This window comes from Cherax quadricarinatus, chromosome 49, assembly GCF_038502225.1.
Source record: "Cherax quadricarinatus isolate ZL_2023a chromosome 49, ASM3850222v1, whole genome shotgun sequence".
In the NCBI taxonomy this organism is placed as follows: domain Eukaryota; kingdom Metazoa; phylum Arthropoda; class Malacostraca; order Decapoda; family Parastacidae; genus Cherax; species Cherax quadricarinatus.
This window is the reverse complement of record NC_091340.1, coordinates 16,348,263-16,370,740: the sequence shown is the minus strand read 5'-3', so window position 1 is coordinate 16,370,740 and position 22,478 is coordinate 16,348,263. Positions and strand designations below refer to the sequence as shown.

At 36.5% G+C, this 22,478-nt stretch overlaps 1 protein-coding gene across 4 annotated transcripts in view; it reads left to right on the top strand.

Annotated features, from left to right (window-relative positions):
* LOC128697017 (uncharacterized) overlaps positions 1 to 21,710 on the top strand; it is a 60,523-nt gene extending 38,813 nt beyond the window's left edge. For 3 of the 4 annotated variants that reach the window (XM_070095212.1, XM_070095214.1, XM_070095213.1), the window contains exon 3: positions 20,094 to 21,710. In XM_070095212.1, the coding sequence (XP_069951313.1) occupies positions 20,094 to 20,615 (522 nt within the window). In that variant the 3' untranslated portion in view covers positions 20,616 to 21,710. Of the gene's footprint in view, positions 1 to 10,235; positions 10,691 to 20,093 lie in introns of all 4 variants that reach the window. The other variant, XM_070095211.1, reaches the window with a different exon arrangement.
* The last annotated feature ends 768 nt before the right edge of the window (positions 21,711 to 22,478 follow it).

Genomic DNA, 22,478 nt, shown 5'->3' with positions numbered 1-22,478 from the left:
GTCCCAATGATGCCGGATTAGTAATGGTCAACCTGTACAAGCACTTATTAATGTTTTTGTGACTTAAGTCATGTCTGTATAAATTATTCATTACAATTGTAACCAGATATAAGCTTGTAAACAGTTCATTACCACAGTAACTTGTTTAGCTATCAAAATTTTGGGGTCAAGTCCCAGGTCGCATTAAGTGCCTCTATAATCTTTTGACTATCTCCCACAGGATGGGCATGGGATGTATAATAATGATATTAAACTAAATAAAATCATTCTGCATTATTGATTGGCATAATTAAAATTGTTGCCTTTTTTATGGGTCACATTATATTTCTTAAAATAGTAAGGGCTTAGGATACCGGTTCACAACTGTCAAATTGGGGATGACAACTGAATGATGTTTTGGTCCATTCTGGACCATTATCAGGTCATGAGTGAGAAAGAAAAGGAGAGAAAACCAGAACCCAGGTTAGGGAAAGGGAGTTGATAAGATAACCATAGTCAGGTCAAGTTATATTTGTTCTGCATGTTAGTATTTGTTAATGTACTGTACTGGGAGAAGAAAGCATCTACAGAAAGTAAGCCAGGACTAAGATTCATGGCGCAAATGTTGTATATAAGGGCCAGTGCAGACATTGCTATCTTCTCATCTGATAAATGAAATTCAGTTATCCTTGATTGTAAGGATTTCCTCTGAAAAGTCAAATCTTTGCTCTTGAACTTTTGCACCTACACTACCCTTGTCTGGAGCCCTCTTAATCACAAAAAAAAAAAAAAAACAGATCTTTAAACTAAAACACTTTCTTGTCACTGTTCCTTTGTTTCTTTATGTCTCATCATTTCAAAAACTGCCTCTTATCCTCTTGGCTTCTGGCTGTTGAAACTCGCATACCATTTCTTGTCCCTTTTTTCCAAAACTACCTTTGTTAGTCTTAATGTGTGGTCACAACTCACAAAAAAATAAGTGCCTGGTGTGGAAACCTTGTGGTCCCTTTATGTTTTCATTTATAAAGCATGTAATGAAAAGTGCAGACTCACTTTTTTCCTTGGGGAAATAACATTTGTTAGGGACCAACCAAGTGATGCACAACACATCTTGACAACAACTTGAAATTCAACATCCACATCCAACACATTACAGAAAAAGTGTCCAAAACAGTTGGCATCCTCTCCAAGATATGTTTTTATGTACATACCACAAACAGAACTACTTACATTGTAATACTCACTAATATAATGGGCCACTCAATCCCAGCAAGAACATTACAGTTTTCAACTATAATGTTAGATCAGTGAGTAAACACTATGATGACCTCATTGCATTACTGAAGTCTCAAAATACTACTATAACTTTCATTATTCTTACTGAAACCTGGCTCAAACAAGATTTGACAGACATATTTACCATACCTGGTTACTCAGCCATACATAATTGCAGATTTGACCAACCAGGAGGAGGCACTGCCATCTATTACTCTGATGAATTGGAATGTATGAAATCAACTTGCACCAGGGACAAAAATGATGAAATTCACATAAAAAACTTAAGAAACCTATAACAGTTAGAGCAGTGTACAGACTACGACACTAACCTTAGAAACATGATAACTGAGTCAGAGTTGAATAAACACCACCTGATACTTACAGGAGACTTCAACATAAACCTCATCCAAGCAACTGACCCTCCAGTAGTTGATTTCACAAACACTACGAACAACTGCTTGTTGCTACTCTCTGTAACTAAGCCAACAAGAATCTTTGAGACAAGTGCCTCATTACTTGGCCATATCTGGACCAACATGATATCCCCACTACAAGCAGGTTTAATTACAGACAACACTACAGACCACTACCCCACCTTTCTCATAACCAACTTACGTAAATTGCCTCAAGAAATGAGAAAGATTTCATTTCACCTGCATGACAAGACATCGGTAAACAATTTACTATTAGCACTAGGTGACAGACATTGCTTGGTAGAGAGAGCTAGCTGACAACACTAATATTGACAAAGGTGTCAAAACTTTTCTACATAAAACCCTAAATCTCTAAAACATACATTGTCCGATCAAAACGAAGCAGATCACAGAAAAGAGACTAAACAGCCCATGGCTAACAAATAGTATCCTCAGATCTATTGATAAAAGCACCAACTTGAAAAACAGTTCAGATTAGGCCTGATTACTAAAGAACTGGCTAAACAGTTCACATCAATACTCACAAAACTAATACGAAAATCAAAGCAAAGGTATTATGAAAATAGATTTATTAAAATAAAAGGTGATATGAAAAGTACCTGGCAAACTGTCTCCAAAATTTTGGGCTCTAGGAAACCATCTGGAAACAGAGAGATAAACTTAACTAAATGCTTAACTGACGCTGCTGTCAGAGGTCACGTGTGGTCACTGTCCTAAGCTCTCTGGGAATTAGTGTGGGGTGTTACTGATCACCATGGCCTGCTGTAGTGTTTTGGAATCTCAGGTTAAAGTGTTGAAGAAAGAGGTTCTACTTCAGGAGGAAAATAGGAGGCTGAAGCTTTGCCTAGATGGGTTTGGGAGTGAGTGTGAGATGGTTGGAGCTGGTGAGGAAAAGGATACCAGCAGTGAGCTAAGGAGTTGCAGCCGCTTTAAGTGGCAAGTAGTTCACAATTCAGGAAGAAGGAATGTTAATAGAGAAGATGTGAAGGCAGGAAATTGATTCTCTGTTCTCCAGGACGAGTGTGCTTCAGTAGTTAGTGAGGTTAAAGGTACCACTGACTCCCCTGCAAATCAAGGTAAGAATATTCTAATTGTAGGATATTCTCAGGTAAGATATATGGACTGTGCTTTTTGTAACAGAGATAGGAAAATCAGAGGGTGTGCCTCCCAGGAGTTGGTGTTGGTGACATAGTCAGCAGATTGGACAATATTATGTCAGGTAATGGGAATAAGCCCATTATCTGTCTTAGTGCTGGTGGAAATGACGTCAGGAAGGGCAGGAGACAGGAGCTGCTGGATAAGCACAGGTCAGCCATAGAAGTTGTCAGGTCTAAGGGAGGGATCCCAATCATATGTAGCATCTTGCCTTAAGGTTTACTATACAAACAGTTGGAGTCTAAGAAATAAGATTTATGAGCTACGATTACTTGCACGTGCAGGGACTATGGATATTATTGCTATAACAGAGACTTGGTTCAACTTGAAAGATAGAGAAATGCCTTCTGAATGCAGCATACAGGGTTATAAACTATTCCATACTGATAGTGTCAACAGGAAGGGTGGTGGAGTGGTGATGTATGCCAGAGATAATTTAAATTGTTGTAGTTAGACAAGATGTAATATTAGAAACATCGGACACAGAATCTGTTTGGCTACAGTTTCTCGAAGGTCGTGAAAAATTAATTTTGGGTGTGATTCATAGGCCCCCAAACCTTGATAATGAGTGCAGTAGGCTGCTATGGGATGAAAATCATATGGTGGCTAGATATAAAAATGTTGTGTTAATGGGAGATTTGCATAAATGGGGAGAAATCAGAATGGGGGCACGTCACAAGAGGTGTTCCACAGGGGTGAGTGTTAGGCCCGTTGTTGTTCACAATTTACATAAACGACATAGATGAGGGAATAAATAGAGATATAAGCAAATTTGCTGATGACACCAAAATAGACCGTCCAATTCGTTCTAATGAGGACATTAGAGCACTCCAGGATGATATGAATAGACTGATGCAGTGGATGGAGAAGTGGCAGATGCAGTTTAATATAGACAAATGCAAAGTTCTAAATGTTGGACAGGAAAATAACCATGCCACATATAAACTAAATAATGTAGATCTTAATATTACGGATTGCGAAAAGGATTTAGGAGTTCTGGTTAGCAGCAATCTGAAACCAAGACAACAGTGCATAAGTGTTCACAATAAAGCTAACAGAATCCTTGGCTTCATAGCAAGAAGTATAAATAATAGAAGTCCTCAGGTTGTTCTTCAACTCTATATATGTTTGGTTAGGCCTCATTTAGATTATGCTGCGAAGTTTTGGTCACTATTACAGAATGGATATAAATGCTCTGGAAAATGTACAAAGGAGGATGACAGAGTTGATCCCATGTATCAGAAATCTTCCCTATGAGGAGAAACTGAGGGTCCTGAATCTGCACTCTCTAGAAAGGTGTGGCATTAGGGGGGATATAATTGAGGTGTATAAATGACAAACAGGAATTAATAAAGGGGATGTAAATGGTGTCCTAAAATATCTAACATAGACAGGACTCGCAGCAATGGTTTTAAATTGGAAAAATTCAGATTCAGGAAGGATATAGAAAAAGCACTGGTTTGGTAATACATGTATAATTGTGGATGAGTGGAACAAAGTCCCGAGTGCCATCATAGAAGCTAAGATGTTGTGTAATTTTAAAAATAGGTTGGGTAAATACATGAGTGGGTGTGGGTGGGTGTAAGTTGGACCTGACTAGCTTGTGCTACTAGGTTCGTTGCCGTGCTTCTCCCTTAACCCTTTCAGGGTCCGTCCCGTAGATCTATGGCTTTACGTTCAGGGTCCAAACAGTAGATCTACGTCATGAGCTCAGCTCACTCTGATAAACTGTGAGTGGTAAATTTGGGCCTAGATATGAGAGAATACATCTATGTGGTATGTGTGCACCACATAAAACAAATCCTGCAGCACACTGTGTATAATGAGAGAAAAAAAACTGAGACTGTAATTTTCGATTAAAACAGCGACTTTGCAGTGTTTTTTCGTATGTTTTTTATAGTTGTATTTGTGATTTCTTGGTCTCATTTGATAGAATGGAAGACATATCACAGAAATAGAGATAATTTTGATTGGTGTTAGTACTGGAAATGGCTTGAAACTGAGCTCAAAGTGGCGGAAATGTTAAATTTTTGCCGATGTTCAAGAGTAAACAAACGACCTCACATGTCTTATACACGCCAGCTGGTGGGTCTAATATACATTCATAAATGTGGTGATGATATTTATACAATTATTACAATATTGCATAACAGTAAATCTTCTATTTTTTGGTGTGAATAAAAATTCATTATGTGAATAAAAATTCAAAATGGAATTTATTTGTAAAGCCTCAAAACATAACTAATGAACAGAGGAAATGTTAGTTTAGTGCCAGGAATACCTACATTGTTTATTCTGGACCCTATTTTGAAATTGGAATATTTTGAACTTTGCGTTAAATTGGCCAAATTACCAATTTCCGGTCACTTTATTTTGTAGTTGAAATGGTTGACTTGGCGAGTTCTTGTGCTCAATCGATAGAATAGAAGTAATACTAGTGAAATAGCTAAGAATTTGGTCGACTGGAATAATGTAATTGGCCTAAAATGGGAGTCAAAGTCGGCAAAATCGCCGATTCGTATATATCGCTGACACATCAAAATTCACGAGAGCATAATTTCGTCAATTTTCCATCAAATTTCGTACTTTTTGTTTTATTACCTTCACAAAAAGATTCTCTACCATTTCATAAGAAAAAATAAAATTTTTTTTTTTTGAAAATTCTTGGACACTGGGGCACCACTTCAGATTTTGGCCTTGGACCCTGAAAGGGTTAAATGACGTGACTGGCCTGACTAGGTCAAGGCATTGGCTTAAGCAGGTGGGAAAATTGGAGCTGCCTCACATAGGCCAGTAGGCCTGTTGCAGTGTTCCTTCTTTCTTATGTTCTTATGTAACCTCACATACAGCCTATAGATAGATATGGCCAACAGATTTATTGTCTTCTTCTCTACTGTAGGATCAAAGGTTGCAAATAAAATTCCTAACTCAAATACCCAGCCAAATGACTACCTCACTGGCAACTACCCAACTAATTCTACTGAAGTCTCACTCATCAGTAAATCATTAAAAATCAAAGTAGGAGATCTGGATAACTTGCCACCATTCATATATAAAAGAGCTGCACATGTGCTGTCACCCATTATTGCAACAATGTGTAACAAATCTGTAGCATCTTCGACCTTCTCATCTATACTCAAGACAGCAAGGGTCACCCCGATCCTCAAAGAAGGTGACCAACTGACTTGAACAACTATAGACCCATATCAAACTTTCCCTTACTTTCCAAATTATTTGAAAAAATAATACACAGACGACTTTACTCTTACTTTATATTCAACAACATACTTAACCCCTGCCAGTTTGGGTTTAGACCACAAAAAAATGTGAATGATGCTATTATACAAATGCTTGAACTAATATATACAGCTCTAGATAAAAATGAATATCCTCTGGGTTTCTTCACTGACCTACGAAAAGCATTTGTTACAATCAACCACAATCTCCTACACTTAAAGCTATATCATTATGGCATCAGAGGACATTCCCTTGATTACCTAAAATCTTATCTTAACAACAGACACCAGTATGTATATGTAAATGAAGTCAGTTCCACTATCCAGCCTGTAGCTGTAGGAGTACCCCAGGGTAGTGTCCTAGGCCCACTCCTCTTTCTCATCTACATTAGTGATCTCCCCAATGCAACCCTACTCTTTAAACCAGTTCTGTTCGCAGATGGCACTACTTATGTCTACTCCCATTTGAACCCAGCTGTACTTAGAAACACTGCAAACAACGAGCTGCTAAAAATATATACTTGGATGATCAACAAACTCACTCTCAACATAGACAAAACATACTTCATGTTTGGAAACAGAGCCTGAAATATCCAACTTATTAAATCGATAAATGGTTTCCCTATATCAAGACACACCGAGGGCAAATTTCTAGGTCTTCTCCTTGACTGTAATCTTAAATTTCATTCTCACACATATCCAAGAAAATTTCCAAATCAATAGGCATCCTTTCCAAGATACAATACTATGTACCATAAACGACACTCCTTACCCTATAATGCTCTTTAATATATCCTTACCTCACCTATGGTATTTGTGCCTGGCGATCAACCACAGCCAGCTACCTTAAACCTTTAACCCTTTGACTCTCGGAGTTGTATATATACGTCTTATGAGCCAGTGTCGATGACGTATTAATATGCCAAAATTCTAGCGGCTTTAAATCAAGCAGTAGAAAGCTAGTAGGCCCACATGTGAGAGAATGGGTCTGTGTGGTCAGTGTGTGCAGTATAAAAAAAAATCCTGCAGCACACAGTGCATAATAAGGAAAAAAAAACTCCGACTCTGTTGTTGGATTAAAATGCCGAATTTGAGGTGTATTTTCGTATAGTATTTATGGTTGTATTCTCATTTTCTTGGTCTCATTTGATATAATGGAAGACATATTACAGAAATAGAGATGATTTTGATTGGTTTCACAATGTAAAGGACCTCTAAATTGAGCTCATTGTAGCTGAAATGTTCGATTTTTGCTGATGTTCAAGAGTAAACAAATGATGTCACCGTCCAATAAGTGCCCAACTAACCATTATAATATGCAATCAGGAATGGGTTGACATTATTTATACAATTATTACAATATTGCAGTAGTCTGCATAACAGATAATCTTCTGTTGCTTGTGTGAATAAAAATTCAAAATAGAAAGCAAGAGTAATATAAGAGTAGCCTGGAGACGTGACTGATGAACAGAGAAAATGTTATTTTAGTGCCAAGAATGTCTGCATTGTTTATTCTGAACCCTATTTTGAAATTGGCATCTTTTTTAATTTGCGTGAAATTGGCCAAATTGCTAATTTCTGACCACATTATTGGGTAGTTGAAATCAGTAAATGGGCAGTTTCTTGTACACAGTCAATAGAGCAAATGGAGTTCTAAAGAAATAGCTATGAGTTTGGTTGACTGGAACAGTGGAATTAGCCAAAAATAAGGCTCAAAGTGGGCAAAATTGCTGATGCATATATATCGCCGAGATCACTAACTTCACGAGAGCGTAATTCTGTAAGTTTTCCATCAAATTTTGTACTTTTGGTGTCATTACCATCGGAGAAAGATTCCTTATCATTTCATAAGAATTTTTTTTTTTTTCAGTTAATTTGTAAGAGAGAGAGACTTCAGGATTTGGGGTCTCAACAGTCAAAGGGTTAATAATCCAACAAAAAGCTGCTGTGCAGATGATTACCAGCTCCTGTGCTAAACGGCACACCCCACCACTTTTCAGAAGCCTGAACTTGCTAAATATACGAGACATACACTCATATTATTGTGCCTACTACATATACAGGACAATAAATTCCACTATAAACCCTCCACTTAAGCTACTCCTTGACAGTTACAACAGATTGCACAGTCACAATACAAGGCATAAGGCACTCTTCAACATCTCTTGTGTCAGTCTCACACTATGCAAAAATGCTATGCACATAAATAGCCTGAAGATCAGGAACTTGCTACCAGAACTGGTAAAATATCCCCTGACTACTTATAAATTTAGGACTTGCTAAAACATCATCTTATCTCTCAGTACTAACCTAATCAACTAAAACAGCTTCTTATTAGTTATATTATATGACCTCTAAACTTTTAAACTTCTGCCAATCCATGAAATATTATTGCCTGAACCATTATTTGTAATATTGTTTTTATTATGTGCAACTTAAGGATTATTATTCTTAAAAACCTCCAGTTTGACTACCTCATATTAGTATTAAGATTAAATAAAATTGTAATACAGTTAACCACTACTATCTTGTCTAGTTTTAAGTAGTTTCTATGTACTATGTATTAGGATTAATCTGCCCGAAATGCCCCGACATGGTAGTGGCTTTCTTTGTACTTAGCAAACCAAAACTGTAATTACACATTATAACCTTTACAAAGAAATAAACCTTTATCTTTATCTTTATATGTTCTTATTCTCATTGTCTATAATCCATAAAACAATTCAGTAAGATAAATACTTTAAATAATTGTTAATATTCTTGTTTGCCTTCCTTGTAATTCCTAAACTTATTGTTCATGACCCCATAGAGACTCTACATATAGTACTTATACAAGCAAACAATTAGTTATTGTCCTTTTAGACTTAAATTAGGTTTAAGTTTGCCCAAAATCCTCTGCATGAAAATGGGCTTTCTGCATGCACATCTAAATGTCGCCCGTCTCTGTACAAGCATTATATCATGCTGAAATAAAATATTATTATTATGCTACGTAATGCATCATCCCATCTTTAGATTAATAAACACCGTGAGACACATCTAATTTCATAAGAAATCAATGTTCTTAGTGTTAGGCATTGAAAAAAATCATAATTTGGCATCTGTAAATTTTAAAACTTTAATAGAGCTGTTGTTGATGAGTCATCATTTTTTGCTGATTTCATCACAGCATAAAATCATAAATTTACTTAGATTTCATTTTCTTTTTTTTATTTTTTATTTTTATAATTCTATGTAGAAACATAGGTTCTTTCAGTTTGAAAGATTTAAAAAAAATATGCAACACACACACAGGAAATATTATTTCTTGGTATGCCACAGTTTATGGGTTACAGTAGGAAATTACTTAAATCACCAGTGAAGCAAAATATATCCTCTAATATCAAGTGTGTATAAGTATGTATATTAATGTGGAGATGAATGGTACTTGGGACCTGACGATCTGTGGAGTGTGAGCAGGGTAATATTTAGTGAAGGGATTCAGGGAAACCGGTTATTTTCATATAGTCGGACTTGAATCCTGGAAATGGAAAGTACAATGCCTGCACTTTAAAGGAGGGGTTTGGGATATTGGCAGTTTGGAGGGATATGTTGTGTATCTTTATATGTGTATGCTTCTAAACTGTGTATTCTGAGCACCTCTGCAAAAACAGTGATAATGTGTGAGTGAGGTGAAAGTGTTGAATGATAATGAAAGTATTTTCTTTTTGGGGATTTTCTTTCATTTTTTGGGTCACCCTGCCTTGGTGGGAGACGGCCGATTTGTTGAAAAAAAAAAAAAATATCTAGGTAATAAAATAAGAATGCCATTGGAGATTCTGTAATTGATTTATAGTGAACAGTCAGTATGTCTTCCATTATTCACTTTGAGTCACTGCCTTTATTGAAACAGTAGGACAAAAATGCCTAAATAATCTCAAGTAGAAGATCTGAAGATTTCATTCTGGTAATAACAAAATTAATGCTTTTTTTTCAGGAACACACAGATCATCATGTTTATTCAGATTAACTCTGAACTACATTTTATGGGGAAAATTACTCACAGCCTCAATATTAAATCACCTAAATGGGCAAATAGAAATTTATAAATTAGGATATGGAATATGTCAGGTATTAGTACAGGGAAATGGTTAACAAACATATTTTCTAGCAGGGCCTGGATCAGCTTAACCTCAACTCTAGTTGTCAGTCAGTACTGCAGTGTCAGCTACGTCTCTTCTCCCAGTGGTTTGATACATGGACGTGTCAGCACCGCAATCGTCTGCTATTCAACCTTCATCTTGAAGACCCCAGATTTGTAGATAAGTTTCATACTATAGTTAATCAGAAATACTCAGCTGGAAACTAAGAATTTATTTTTTACAAGTGTGAAGAATATTGTACTGTTTATTTTGTAATAAATTCAGCAAGATGCCACAGCAACACACAGCAGTTGATCAAGTGAATTTCCTTGGTCAGTGGTTCCTTACCTGGTCTGAAATGCAGAGAGAGGACTTCTTGCCAATTCTAGTACAAGCTTACCATCCCAATGACCACATCAATGGCCTTCTTGGGGGGATTGATTCTCTGCATATACAGGGTAGACGACCATCCCTTTTTGATTGTCAGGTAAGAAAGGCAAAGCAAAATATTGGTTCCCAAAATATTGTAAAAACTGGCACATGGCACTGAGGTACTGTGTACCCCAGAGGTACTATGTACCCCTGAGGTAATACGTACCCTAAATGACACTACTTAACCCCTAAACGGTCCAGACGTTTATATACGTTCTTACCGCTAGCGCCCCAAACATATATGTATGTTTTATTTTTCCTGCCTCCAAATTTGGCACGATTGGCCTGAGATGCCTGGTCAGCATAGAATGGGTCTTAACACTCGGTGTGCACCATATTAAAAAAATCTGGGACCACTTAGTACCTTATGGGAGAGCCAGTTAAATTGAGTGCCAGCGCGAGCAAACAGTGCGGCAAACACCAAGGATTCACTGATGTAATGTCATATTAACACCCCTTTTAAGAGGAAAGTGATGTTAACCCCAAGTTTAGAGTCTGTCTATCTCTGTCTGTTTGTCTCTTGTCTATCTGTCTGTCTATCTGTCTCTGTCTATCTCTCTATCTCTTTTTATCTGTCTCACTGGTACACACAAATACAATTATACACAGTGTAAATTATCTAGGATAACCTAAAAAATCTGAAGTGCTATACTGTGCTTGTAGATATAATGAATATGAATACCTGTTGGTTCACAGTGGCTCTCTCTGAGACAGACAGACAAGCAGAGAGACAGAAAGAGACAAGCAGACAGAGAGACAGATAATCAGAGACAGATAGGAGCTCATCAAATGTCATCCCTTATCTCTGCACCCTCGCTGGCACCCATCAAATGTCAAAAATTATCTCCTCTTATCTCTGCACTATCTCATCTCTGCACCCTTGCTGGCACCCATCAAATGTCATCCCATATCACTGCCCTCCTGTATGCTTGTCACATTGCTTCATGGGAGCTTCTTCCTTCTTCCTCCTCCTTCCTTCTTCTTCTTCTATACTCCTGTGTATCCAAAACATTGCTGGGACCTATAAATACTTTGTATGTATTCCTAGACAATAGTAAATGACCAAGGCAGGTGTAAATGTCCACCTGTCAGTGTGTTGTGACAATTTGAGTACAATTTCAGTACCTAATATTAGTGTCAGAACAAAGATTGGTTATGAAATGCCAAGAAATACAATAAATTGTAATTATCAGAACATAAAAATTATATAAAATAATATAAAAATGAGAAAAAATGGTATATCGGCAACACTTCCTCAAGCAGCAGGACTCATGTTGCCGTTAGGTGAGCATTAAGTGCCAACTTTGCAGCCTCATATCTCAGTAAGTACTGACCCTAATTTTTTTTATTTTAATCCTATTACACTTAAAAAATTTTCTCTGTATTTCAATGAAATTTTTTTTTTTATATTTTTCAAAATATTCGGGGCACTGGGGGAGAGAACGTATATATACGTTTGGACCGTTTAGGGGTTAAACTATACCACTCTCTAATCTACCCTTACCTTAACTATGGTATTGGTGTTTGGGGGATCTGTTGTGATTAATCACCTTAAACCATTAATAATCCAGCAAAAAGCTGCTGTGCGAATTATCACTCATTCCTGTGCCAGACAACACACCTCTTCCCCCATCTTCAAGAGTTGAACTTACTTAATATACAACATATACACTCATATTACTGTGCCTGTTATATATACAGAACTTTATACTCCAGTATTAACCCTCCCCTGATAACTACAACAGAATGCACAGGCACAACACTAGACACAAAACTCTGACATCCCCAGTCTCTGTCTCACCCTATGCAAAAATGCAGTGCAAATAAAGGGCCCTAAGATCTGGCATTCATTGCCTGAACCAGCAAAAAATTCCCTGTCAACCAATCAGTTTAGTGGTATGGTTAAAAATCATCTAATCTCCCTAACATAACTAAACCACACTATACCATACCCAACTAAACCTGCTTATCCAGCTTATCCCCATTCTTCCATCCTGATCCATTATAATTAATTACTCACCCTGTTTTATTATAATTGTACACAAATATAATAAACTTCTTTTTTCTTCACCATCTCTTATAATTGCACCATAGCCTGATGACATAGTGCCAATTTGAAACTGCTTAACAAATCCCAATTAACTTGAGATTACCTTAATCAACCCCAGTTAGATTGAGATTAGCTTAAGCAATCTCTGAACCAATTTAACCCTTTGACTGTTGCAACCCACAATCCTAGTCTCTCAATGTCGCAAAATATTTGAAAAAAAAAAAAAAATTGTGAAATGATAAAGAATCTTTTCCCGATGCTAATGGCACCAAAAGTATGAAATTTGAAGGAAAACTTAGGAAATTACGCCCTTGCGAAGTTAGCGATCTCGGCGATATTTATGCATCAGCAATTTTGCCCCTTTTGAGCCCTATTTTTGGCCAATTCCATTGTTCCAGTCCACTAAATTCATAGCTATTTCTTTACATCTCCATTTGTTCTATCAATTGAGCACAAGAAACTGCCCATTTACCAATTTGTACTACCCAATAAAGTGGTCAAAATTTGACAATTTGGCCAATTTCATGCAAATTAAAAAATATGTCAATTTCAAAATAGGGTCTGGAATGAACAATGCAAATATTCCTAGCACTAAAATAACATTTTCTCTGTTCATCCATCACATCTCCAGGCACCTCTTGTATTATTCTTGCTTTCTATTTTGAATTTTTATTCACACAAAAAATAGAAGATTTACTGTTATGCAGACTACTGCATTATTGTAATAATTGTATAAATAATGTCAACCCATTCGTGACTGTGTATTACAATGTCTAGTTGGACATTTATTGGACAGTGATGTCATTTGTTTACTCTTGAACATCGGCAAAAATTGAACATTTCCGCCACTTCGAGCTCCATTTCAAGTTCCTTTTCATAGTGAAACCAATTAAAATCATCTCTATTTCTATAATATGTCTTCCATTCTATCAAATGAGACCAAGGAAATGAGAATACAAAAATAAATACTATATGAAAATACACCTCAAGTCGGCGTTTTAATCCAAAAACTTGGTTGAAGTTTTTTTTTTTTTTTCATTATGCACTGCATGCTGCAGGATTTTTTTTTATACTGTGCACACTGACCACACAGACCCATTCTCTCACATGTGAGAGTACCAGCTTTCTCCCGATTGATTTGAAGCCACTAGAATTTATGAGTATATATACGTCAAACACATTGGCTCATAAGACGTACATGTATGTATACGACCAAAACAGTCAAAGGGTTAAGGAACCTATGTATACTTAAAATTGTATAATTTTCTTTTAGCTACCTCTTCTCTGTATTAGAGCATACTTGTAAATGTACTATTGTTCACTTAACTACCTCACATTTATGCATTTAACCCTTTGACTGTCACAATCCCAAATCCTGAAGTGTCTCCTGGTGTCGAAAAATTTTTGGAAAAAAAAAAAATTATTTTTTCTTATGAAATGATAGAGAATATTTTCCCAATGGTAATGACACCAAAAGTATGAAATTAGTTCGAAAACTTATGGAATTATGCTCCAGTGAAGTTAGCGATGTTGGCGATGTATACACATCAGCGATTTTGCCGAATTTGAGCCCTGTTTTTGGCCAATTCCATTGTTCCAGTCGACCAAACTCATAGCTATTTCTTTAGAACTCCATTTTTTCTATCAATTGAGTACAAGAAACTGCTCATGTACCGATTTAAAGTACCCAATAAAGTGGTCAGAAATTAACAATTTGGCCAATTTCATGCAAATTAAAAAAGATGCCAATTTCAAAATAGGGTCCAGAATAAACAATGCAGACATTCTTTGCACTAAAATAACATCCTCTGTTCATTAGTCACATCTCCAGGCCCCTTTATATTACTCTTGCTTTCTATTTTGATTTTTTTATTCACACAAAAAATAGAAGATTTACTGTTATGCAGACTACTGCATTATTGTAAAAATAGTATAAATAATATCAGTGCACTAGTGAAAGAATATTAGACTCCCTAGTTGACGTGTATTGGGCGTGTGGTGTGATTTGCTTACTCTTGAACGTTGGTAAAAATCAAACATTTCCGCTAATTTGAGCTCAATTTCTAGGTCGTTTTCATCGTAAAACTACTCAAAATCATCTCTCTTTCTGTAATATGTTTTCCATTCTATCAAATGAGACCAAGAAAACGAGAATACAACTATAAATACTATAGGAAAATACACCTCAAATTCGGCGTTTTAATAAAAAAACATGGTTGGAGTTTTTTCTCTCATGCACTGCGTGCTGCAGGATTTTTTTATACAGTGCACACTGATCAGACAGACCCATTCTCTCACATGTGGGCCTACCAGCTCTCTCCTGCTTGATTTGAAGCCACTAGAATTATTGGGTATACGTATATACAGTGGACCCCCGGTTAACGATATTTTTTCACTCCAGAAGTATGTTCAGGTGCCAGTACTTAACGAATTTGTTCCCATAAGGAATATTGTGAAGTAGATTAGTCCATTTCAGACCTCCAAACATGCACGTGCAAACGCACTTACATAAATACACTTACATAATTGGTCGCATTCGGAGGTGATCGTTATGCGGGGGTCCACTGTACGTCCAAAACACTGGCTCGTAAGATGTATATTTACGGCCGAAACAGTCAAAGGGTTAAGTGTTAATACTTAACCCTTTGACTGTTTTGGTCGTATATATACATCTTACAAGTCACCATTTTTGACGTATTACCTGGAGTTTACCTGGAGAGAGTTCCGGGGGTCAACGCCCCTGCGGCCCGGTCTGTGACCAGGCCTCCTGGTGGATCAGAGCCTGATCAACCAGGCTGTTACTGCTGGCTGCACGCAAACCAACGTACGAGCCACAGCCCGGCTGGTCAGGAACCGACTTTAGGGGCTTGTCCAGTGCCAGCTTGAAGACTGTCAGGGGTCTGTTGGTAATCCCCCTTATGTATGCTGGGAGGCAGTTGAACAGTCTTGGGCCCCTGACACTTATTGTATGGTCTCTTACAATAAGTGTCAGGGGCCCGAGACTGTACTCATAAATTCTAGCGGCTTCAAATCAAGCAGGAGAAAGCTGGTAGGCCCACATGAGAGAGAATGGGTGTGTGTGGTCAGTGTGCACCATTTAAAAAAAATCCTGCAGCACGCAGTGCATAATGAGAAAAAAAATGACCTTTTTTTTTTAATTAAAATGCCGAATTTGTGGTATATTTTCGTATAGTATTTATGGTTGTATTCTTGTTTTCTTGGTCTCATTTGATAGAATGGAAAACATATTATAGAAATAAAGTGATTTTGATTGGTTTTACTATGAAAATAACCTTGAAATGGAGCTCAAAGTAGGGGAAATGTTTGATTTTTGCCGTTGTTCAAAAGTATGTAAACAAATGATGTAATTTTCCAATAAATGTCCAAGTAGCCATTCTAATATGCAGTCATGAATGGGTTGACATTATTTGTACAATTATTACAATTTTACAGTAGTCTGCATAACAGATAATCTTATATTTTTTGTTTGAATAAAAATTCAAAATAGAAAGCAAGAGTAATATCAGAGGGGCCTGGAGACATGACTGATGAACAAAGAAAATGTTATTTTAGAGCCAGGAATGTCTGCATTGTTGATTCTGGACCCTGTTTTGAAACTGTCATATTTTTTAATTTTCGTGAAATTGGCCAAATTGCAAATTTCTGACCACGATATTGGGTAGTTGAAATTGGTAAATGGGCAGTTTCTTGTACTCAATCGATAGAAAAAAATGGAGTTCTAAAGAAATAGCTATGAGTTTGGTCGACTGAAACAATGGAATTAGCCAAAAATAGGGCTCAAATTGGGCAAAATAACCAATTCGTAAATATTGCCAAGGAGACACCTCAGGATTTGGGGTTGCAACAGTCAAGGGGTTAATACGCAAGTAGTATCTACCTTGGTGGGATATGGCTGAAGTGTTAAAAAACATAAACACTTAATACTTAGTACAGGAGGGCCCCGCTTTACGGCGTTCCGCTTTACGGCGTTCCGCTAATACGGACATTTCAAATTATGACCAAAACTCACTATACGGCTCCCCCCACCTGACTTTCTAATACGGTCACCGTGCCCCACCCTGTTTGTTTACATTCTCCATGAGCTCAGTAAGCACTAAGTCTCTCCATTTTGTCTGGAAACTCCAAAATTTCAAATGTTTTTAAAAGTTATTTCATATTTTATATATACTCTGATAATTATACTTATGTATACCTGTACCTAAATAAACTTACATACATCGAGTCATTTAAATGTCGTATATTACGTTAATATACACATTTTCATTAATCCATCCATGATATTTTTTTCAAAATTATATAATAAACACGATGCATAACATATAAATAAGATAAATACACCCCACAGTAGAATAAATAAACAAATGTGAGATGTGAGCAGACGACTTGCACAAGTGGTGATAATAACAATACTGAGTCTCATTAAATGTCGTATATTACGGTAATATACACATTTTCATTAATCCATCCATGATATTTTTTTCAAAATTATATAATAAACACGATGCATAACATATAAATAAGATAAATACACCCCACAGTAGAATAAATAAACAAATGTGAGATGTCGTAGCAGACGACTTGCACAAGTGGTGATAATAACAATACTGAGTCTCATTAAATGTCGTATATTACGGTAATATACACATTTTCATTAATCCATCCATGATATTTTTTTCAAAATCATATAATAAACACGATGCATAACATATAAATAAGATAAATACACCCCACAGTAGAATAAATAAACAAATGTGAGATGTCGTAGCAGACGACTTGCACAAGTGGTGATAATAACAATACCGAGTCTCATTAAATGTCGTATATTACGGTAATATACACATTTTCATTAATCCATCCATGATATTTTTTTCAAAATTATATAATAAACACGATACATAACATAAAAAGATGATAAATACACCCCACAATAGAATAAATAAACATAAATATAAGATGTGGGAGCCACATAACTTGTACAAGTGACGCCAAGAATAACATTTTCTCTAATCTAACATAAGAGTAAATGTGTTACTGGGGGTAACTGTAGAAAATTATTCCTTTCGTATGTATGTAAGTAAGTTTATTCAGGTATACACAAATACAGTTACATAGATTATCATACATAACAACATACGTGTAGAGAACCTAGGATAACCCAAAAAAGTCAGTGTGACTTATTTCCATTGCCTTCACTCAGAGCTTCATTTCTTCTCAAAATGATGTTACATGAGAATGGGAGTGTTCTTCTTTATTAATTCTACCGTATCAATGTAGAGACAACCTGTACACAATGTAACTTGTACACAAACCAGACGTGTACACTTCGTTTGTTTACAAAACTTACCTTCCCCTGGTTTGTTTACATAACTGCGCCTGCCCCCTCTCATGTATTCATTCTTTCTCTCTCTCATTTATTCGTTTTATCTCATTTACTTACTCCTGACCCTACATTAAGACTACAAATATTTTAAGGTAAGTAATGAGTGAACTGTATATACATTTTATCGCTCTGGGATGCTTAAATATCATAGAATAGTATGTGTGGGTGGGGTGGCCTGGTGAGGCTATTACAATACATACCACACTTGATTTCTTACAATAAATACTACTTGTCTCACCCTAGATTAAGACTATAAATATTTTAAGGTAAGTAATGAGTGCACTATGTGTGTATTGTACCTTTTTATTGTTTTTTGATGCCTGGTTCTATTGCTAACTTAATATATGTTAGTGTAAACTTGTTATCTAGTGTTTGTATGCATTTATAAGTGGAAAAAAAGGGTGTTCCACTTTACGGCGATTTCCGCTTTACGGCGGTAGCCTGGAACCTAACCCGCCGTATAAGTGGGGCCCTACTGTACTTAAAAAACTGTCTAGTTCTTAAGTAGTGTGTAATCATAGTATTAGTCTGCCTGAAATGCACCATATAATAGTGGCTTTCTTTGGTGCTTAACAATATTTTATTACACGTAAACTCCATTTTATATTACTGCATAAAGAAATAAAATTTGCAATATTAGTTTTTTGAGTGTTGTTTATTTTTTATTTTTTAAATATGTTACATGCATATAAAAAGTTGAAATATGATAGATAAAATTGTTTTAGGTGTACTTTTCTAAAAATAAACTTATTTTGGCAAAATTTACAAATGCCAGTTTCTCATAATTATTTTTAAATCCTAGTGTTGAGAAATTACTGTTCATGTTAATTTTTGTTGATATATAGAAGCAGATTTATGGAGCAGGGAGAGAGGGGACCCAGTAGTGGTCAGTGGAGAGGCAGGGCCAACAGCTGAGTCACACACACACTCACTCTCTCACACACTCTTTCACACTCTCACACTCTTACACTCTCACACTCACAATCTCTCACACTCACAATTTTTCACACTCACACTCTCTCTCTTTCTCTCACTCACACACTCTCACACACTCTCACACACTCTCTCACACTCTCTCACACTCTCAGTCTCACTCTCAGTCTCACTCTCAATCTCATTCTCAATCTCATTCTCAATCTCATTCTCACTCTCATTCTCACTCTCACTCTCATTCTCACTCTCTCACTCTCACTCACTCTCACTCACTCTCAGTCTCTCACTCTCACTCTCACTCTCACTCACTCACTCACTCACTCTCACTCACTCTCACTCACTCTCACTCACTCTCACTCTCACTCTCACTCACTCTCACTCACTCTCACTCCCACTCTCACTCCCACTCTCACTCCCACTCTCACTCCCACTCTCACTCCCACTCCCACTCCCACTCTCACTCTCACTCACTCTCACTCTCACTCTTACTCTCTCACTCTCACTCTCTCACTCTCTCACTCTCTCACTCTCTCACTCTCTCACTCTCTCACTCTCTCACTCTCTCACTCTCTCACTCTCTCACTCTCTCACTCTCTCACTCTCACTCTCTCACTCTCTCTCTCTCTCTCTCTCTCTCTCTCTCTCTCTCTCTCTCTCTCTCTCTCTCTCTCTCTCTCTCTCTCTCTCTCTCTCTCTCTCTGTCTCTGTCTGTCTGTCTGTCTGTCTGTCTGTCTGTCTGTCTGTCTGTCTGTCTGTCTGTCTCTCTCTCTCTCTCTCTCTCTCTCTCTCTCTCTCTCTCTCTCTCTCTCTCTCTCTCTCTCTCTCTCTCTCTCTCTCTCTCTCTCTCATTGCCATCTAGTGGTACTGCAGCACTCCATTAGTAAAGTCAAAGTAAATGAAAAAATGCAATTTTGAATTTTTTTCTTAATCATTATTAGTTTAAACATAATGTTATGTTATATTTCTTGACCTATCTTCCACTTAGCTGAATTTCCCGGCATCTGTTCAAGACTCTGGTTTCGTATATATAGTTTGAATAATCAAACAACCACTGTATGTTGTTTATATTAACAGGTAAAGTTGTTCCATGATTGGTTTGGCACTTGGGCAGAAAATGAACGGAATCGTCTTCTGGAGCATTTACGTGACATTGATCCTGACTTCATGTCGCAATTTGACAAGAAGGCTGGTGGTGAAACATGCCAAGAAGATGCACTTTCTCCAGGTGAATGTGTAGAGGAAGGTCACAATGCATCCAGTTCAGCTAGTTCTCCTCCAAGCACACTTCCTCGATCACACAGTCCTCATGACTCAGGGCTAGATGAACCCCCAAATGATAGTGATCACACTGAGCCACACAGCATAGACTCTTGCCATGATGCTGAAAATGTAGTGTCATCCAATTTCTTGTTGGTGAATGATGCTGTGCCAAGTGCAGCAAAATCTGTTTCAAGTTGCACTCGACAGAGTGCTTACAGTCAGCAAGATGAATCCATAAGAATTGTCAGTGGTTTCCCTGAGCTTGTAAAGACACTTTCAACACCACAAGACATCACTAATGCACCAACAACACAGCAAACACTTGCACACCACTAATTTGTTTGCAAAGTTTTTTAAATTATAAATAATATTTTCAGCTTAAGGTTGTTATTATGCCGCTCCTACATAACACTAAATCTCTTGAAATTCTGCATACAACTCATTTATTTACTTATTAATAGTAAAACTGTTTTTTATAATTAATATGTGATGACTCTGTATATTTTATGTCATGTACATTGATGACTTTATCCAAATCTATTACAGTATTTCATTTGTAAAATTACTTTAAAATTTATAATAATATAACATTAATTTACTAGTGTTTAAAAGTATTATCAAATAATTTTACAACAATAACACTGAAACAAGATTCTTAATATTATGTTAATGTTCCTCAATTTCTTCTTTACAGTAGTTTTTTACATTCAGTATATAGGGACCAAACCACTTTATCAAGGTTGAATATTATTAGTCCAATCAAAACCAAACACTAAACTTAAGGTTGAATAAATATTCACTATATATAGGGACCAGGTTGAATAGGTACTCAACATATAAGAACCAGACCAATTCTGCAAGAACATTATGTACTCATGCAGGAAGCAGACTGCTCCAGAAAGAGTAAATAGGTATTCAATGTACAGGGACCAAACTACTGTAGTATAATATTTATGAATCAGCCCATTATACATTATAATACTGTACATTACATTTAACAGCAGCTCCCAGGCTAGAATTTTAACACTTATTAATAATAATTATTATTATTATTGTTGCTTTTGTATTACTATTACTGTTATTATTACATGTATATTAAGAAGCAAGAATTAAATCTGAATGGATCATACAATGCCATTTTCTTTTTAATTAACAGTCTCAAAATTAGTTTAACCCTTAAAGGGTTAAATATTTTGAAAAAAACAAATCTTTTTTTTATAGAAAAAAGAAAACATTTTTTGACATGTTTTAGAATAAAAAAAAAATAGGGTCAGTACTTACCGAGATATGAGGCCGAGAAGTTGGCACTGGATGCTCATGTGACAGCAACATCGAGTCCTGCCGCTTGCAGAAGTGTTGCCGATATACCTTTTTTCTATTTTTCATATTTTATGTAATTTTTATGCTCTGATAATTACAATTTGTAGTAGTTCTTGTCATTTTATAACCAATCTTTGTTCTGACACTAGTATTAGGTACTGAAATTGTACTTAAATTGTCGCAAACACACTGACAAGTGGACATTTACACCTGCCTTAGCCATTTACTATTGTCTTGGAATATATACAAAGTATTTATATGTCCCAGCAATGTTTTGGATATGTAGAAGTATATAATAACAATGAGGAGGAGAAGGAGAAGGAGGAGAAGGAGAAGGAGGAGGAGGAGAAGAATAATACGTAATAATAATAATAAGTAATACTAAGTTTCCTTGAAGCATGAAAAACAAAGTCTCCCCTGACAATGACATGATAAGATGAGATAACAACTGATAAGAGCTGACGTTTGATGAGCATACATGAGTGTGGGGGAGGGTGCAGCTGATAAGGAAAGATTAGAGGTGATATTTGATGAGCATCGCCCTCACTTTGTTTTCGCTGGTACACAAACATGTCTGTCTGTCTATTTGTCTGTCTGCCAAGCTTCCTGTCTATCTGTCTATCCATCTGGCTCTCTGTCTCAGAGAGAGCCACAAGACTGCGTCGTCATCACGTTTACTTACATCTTCAAGCAGAGTATAGCACTTTGTCTGGTTTTTTTGGGTTATCCTAGGTAATTTACACTATGTATACTTACATTTGTGTGTACTTGTGAGACAGAGATAGACAGACAGATAGAAAGAGAGACAGATTGAAAGAGATACATTGACAGATAGACAAAGACAGATAGAGACAGAGACAGACAGAGACATAGACAGAG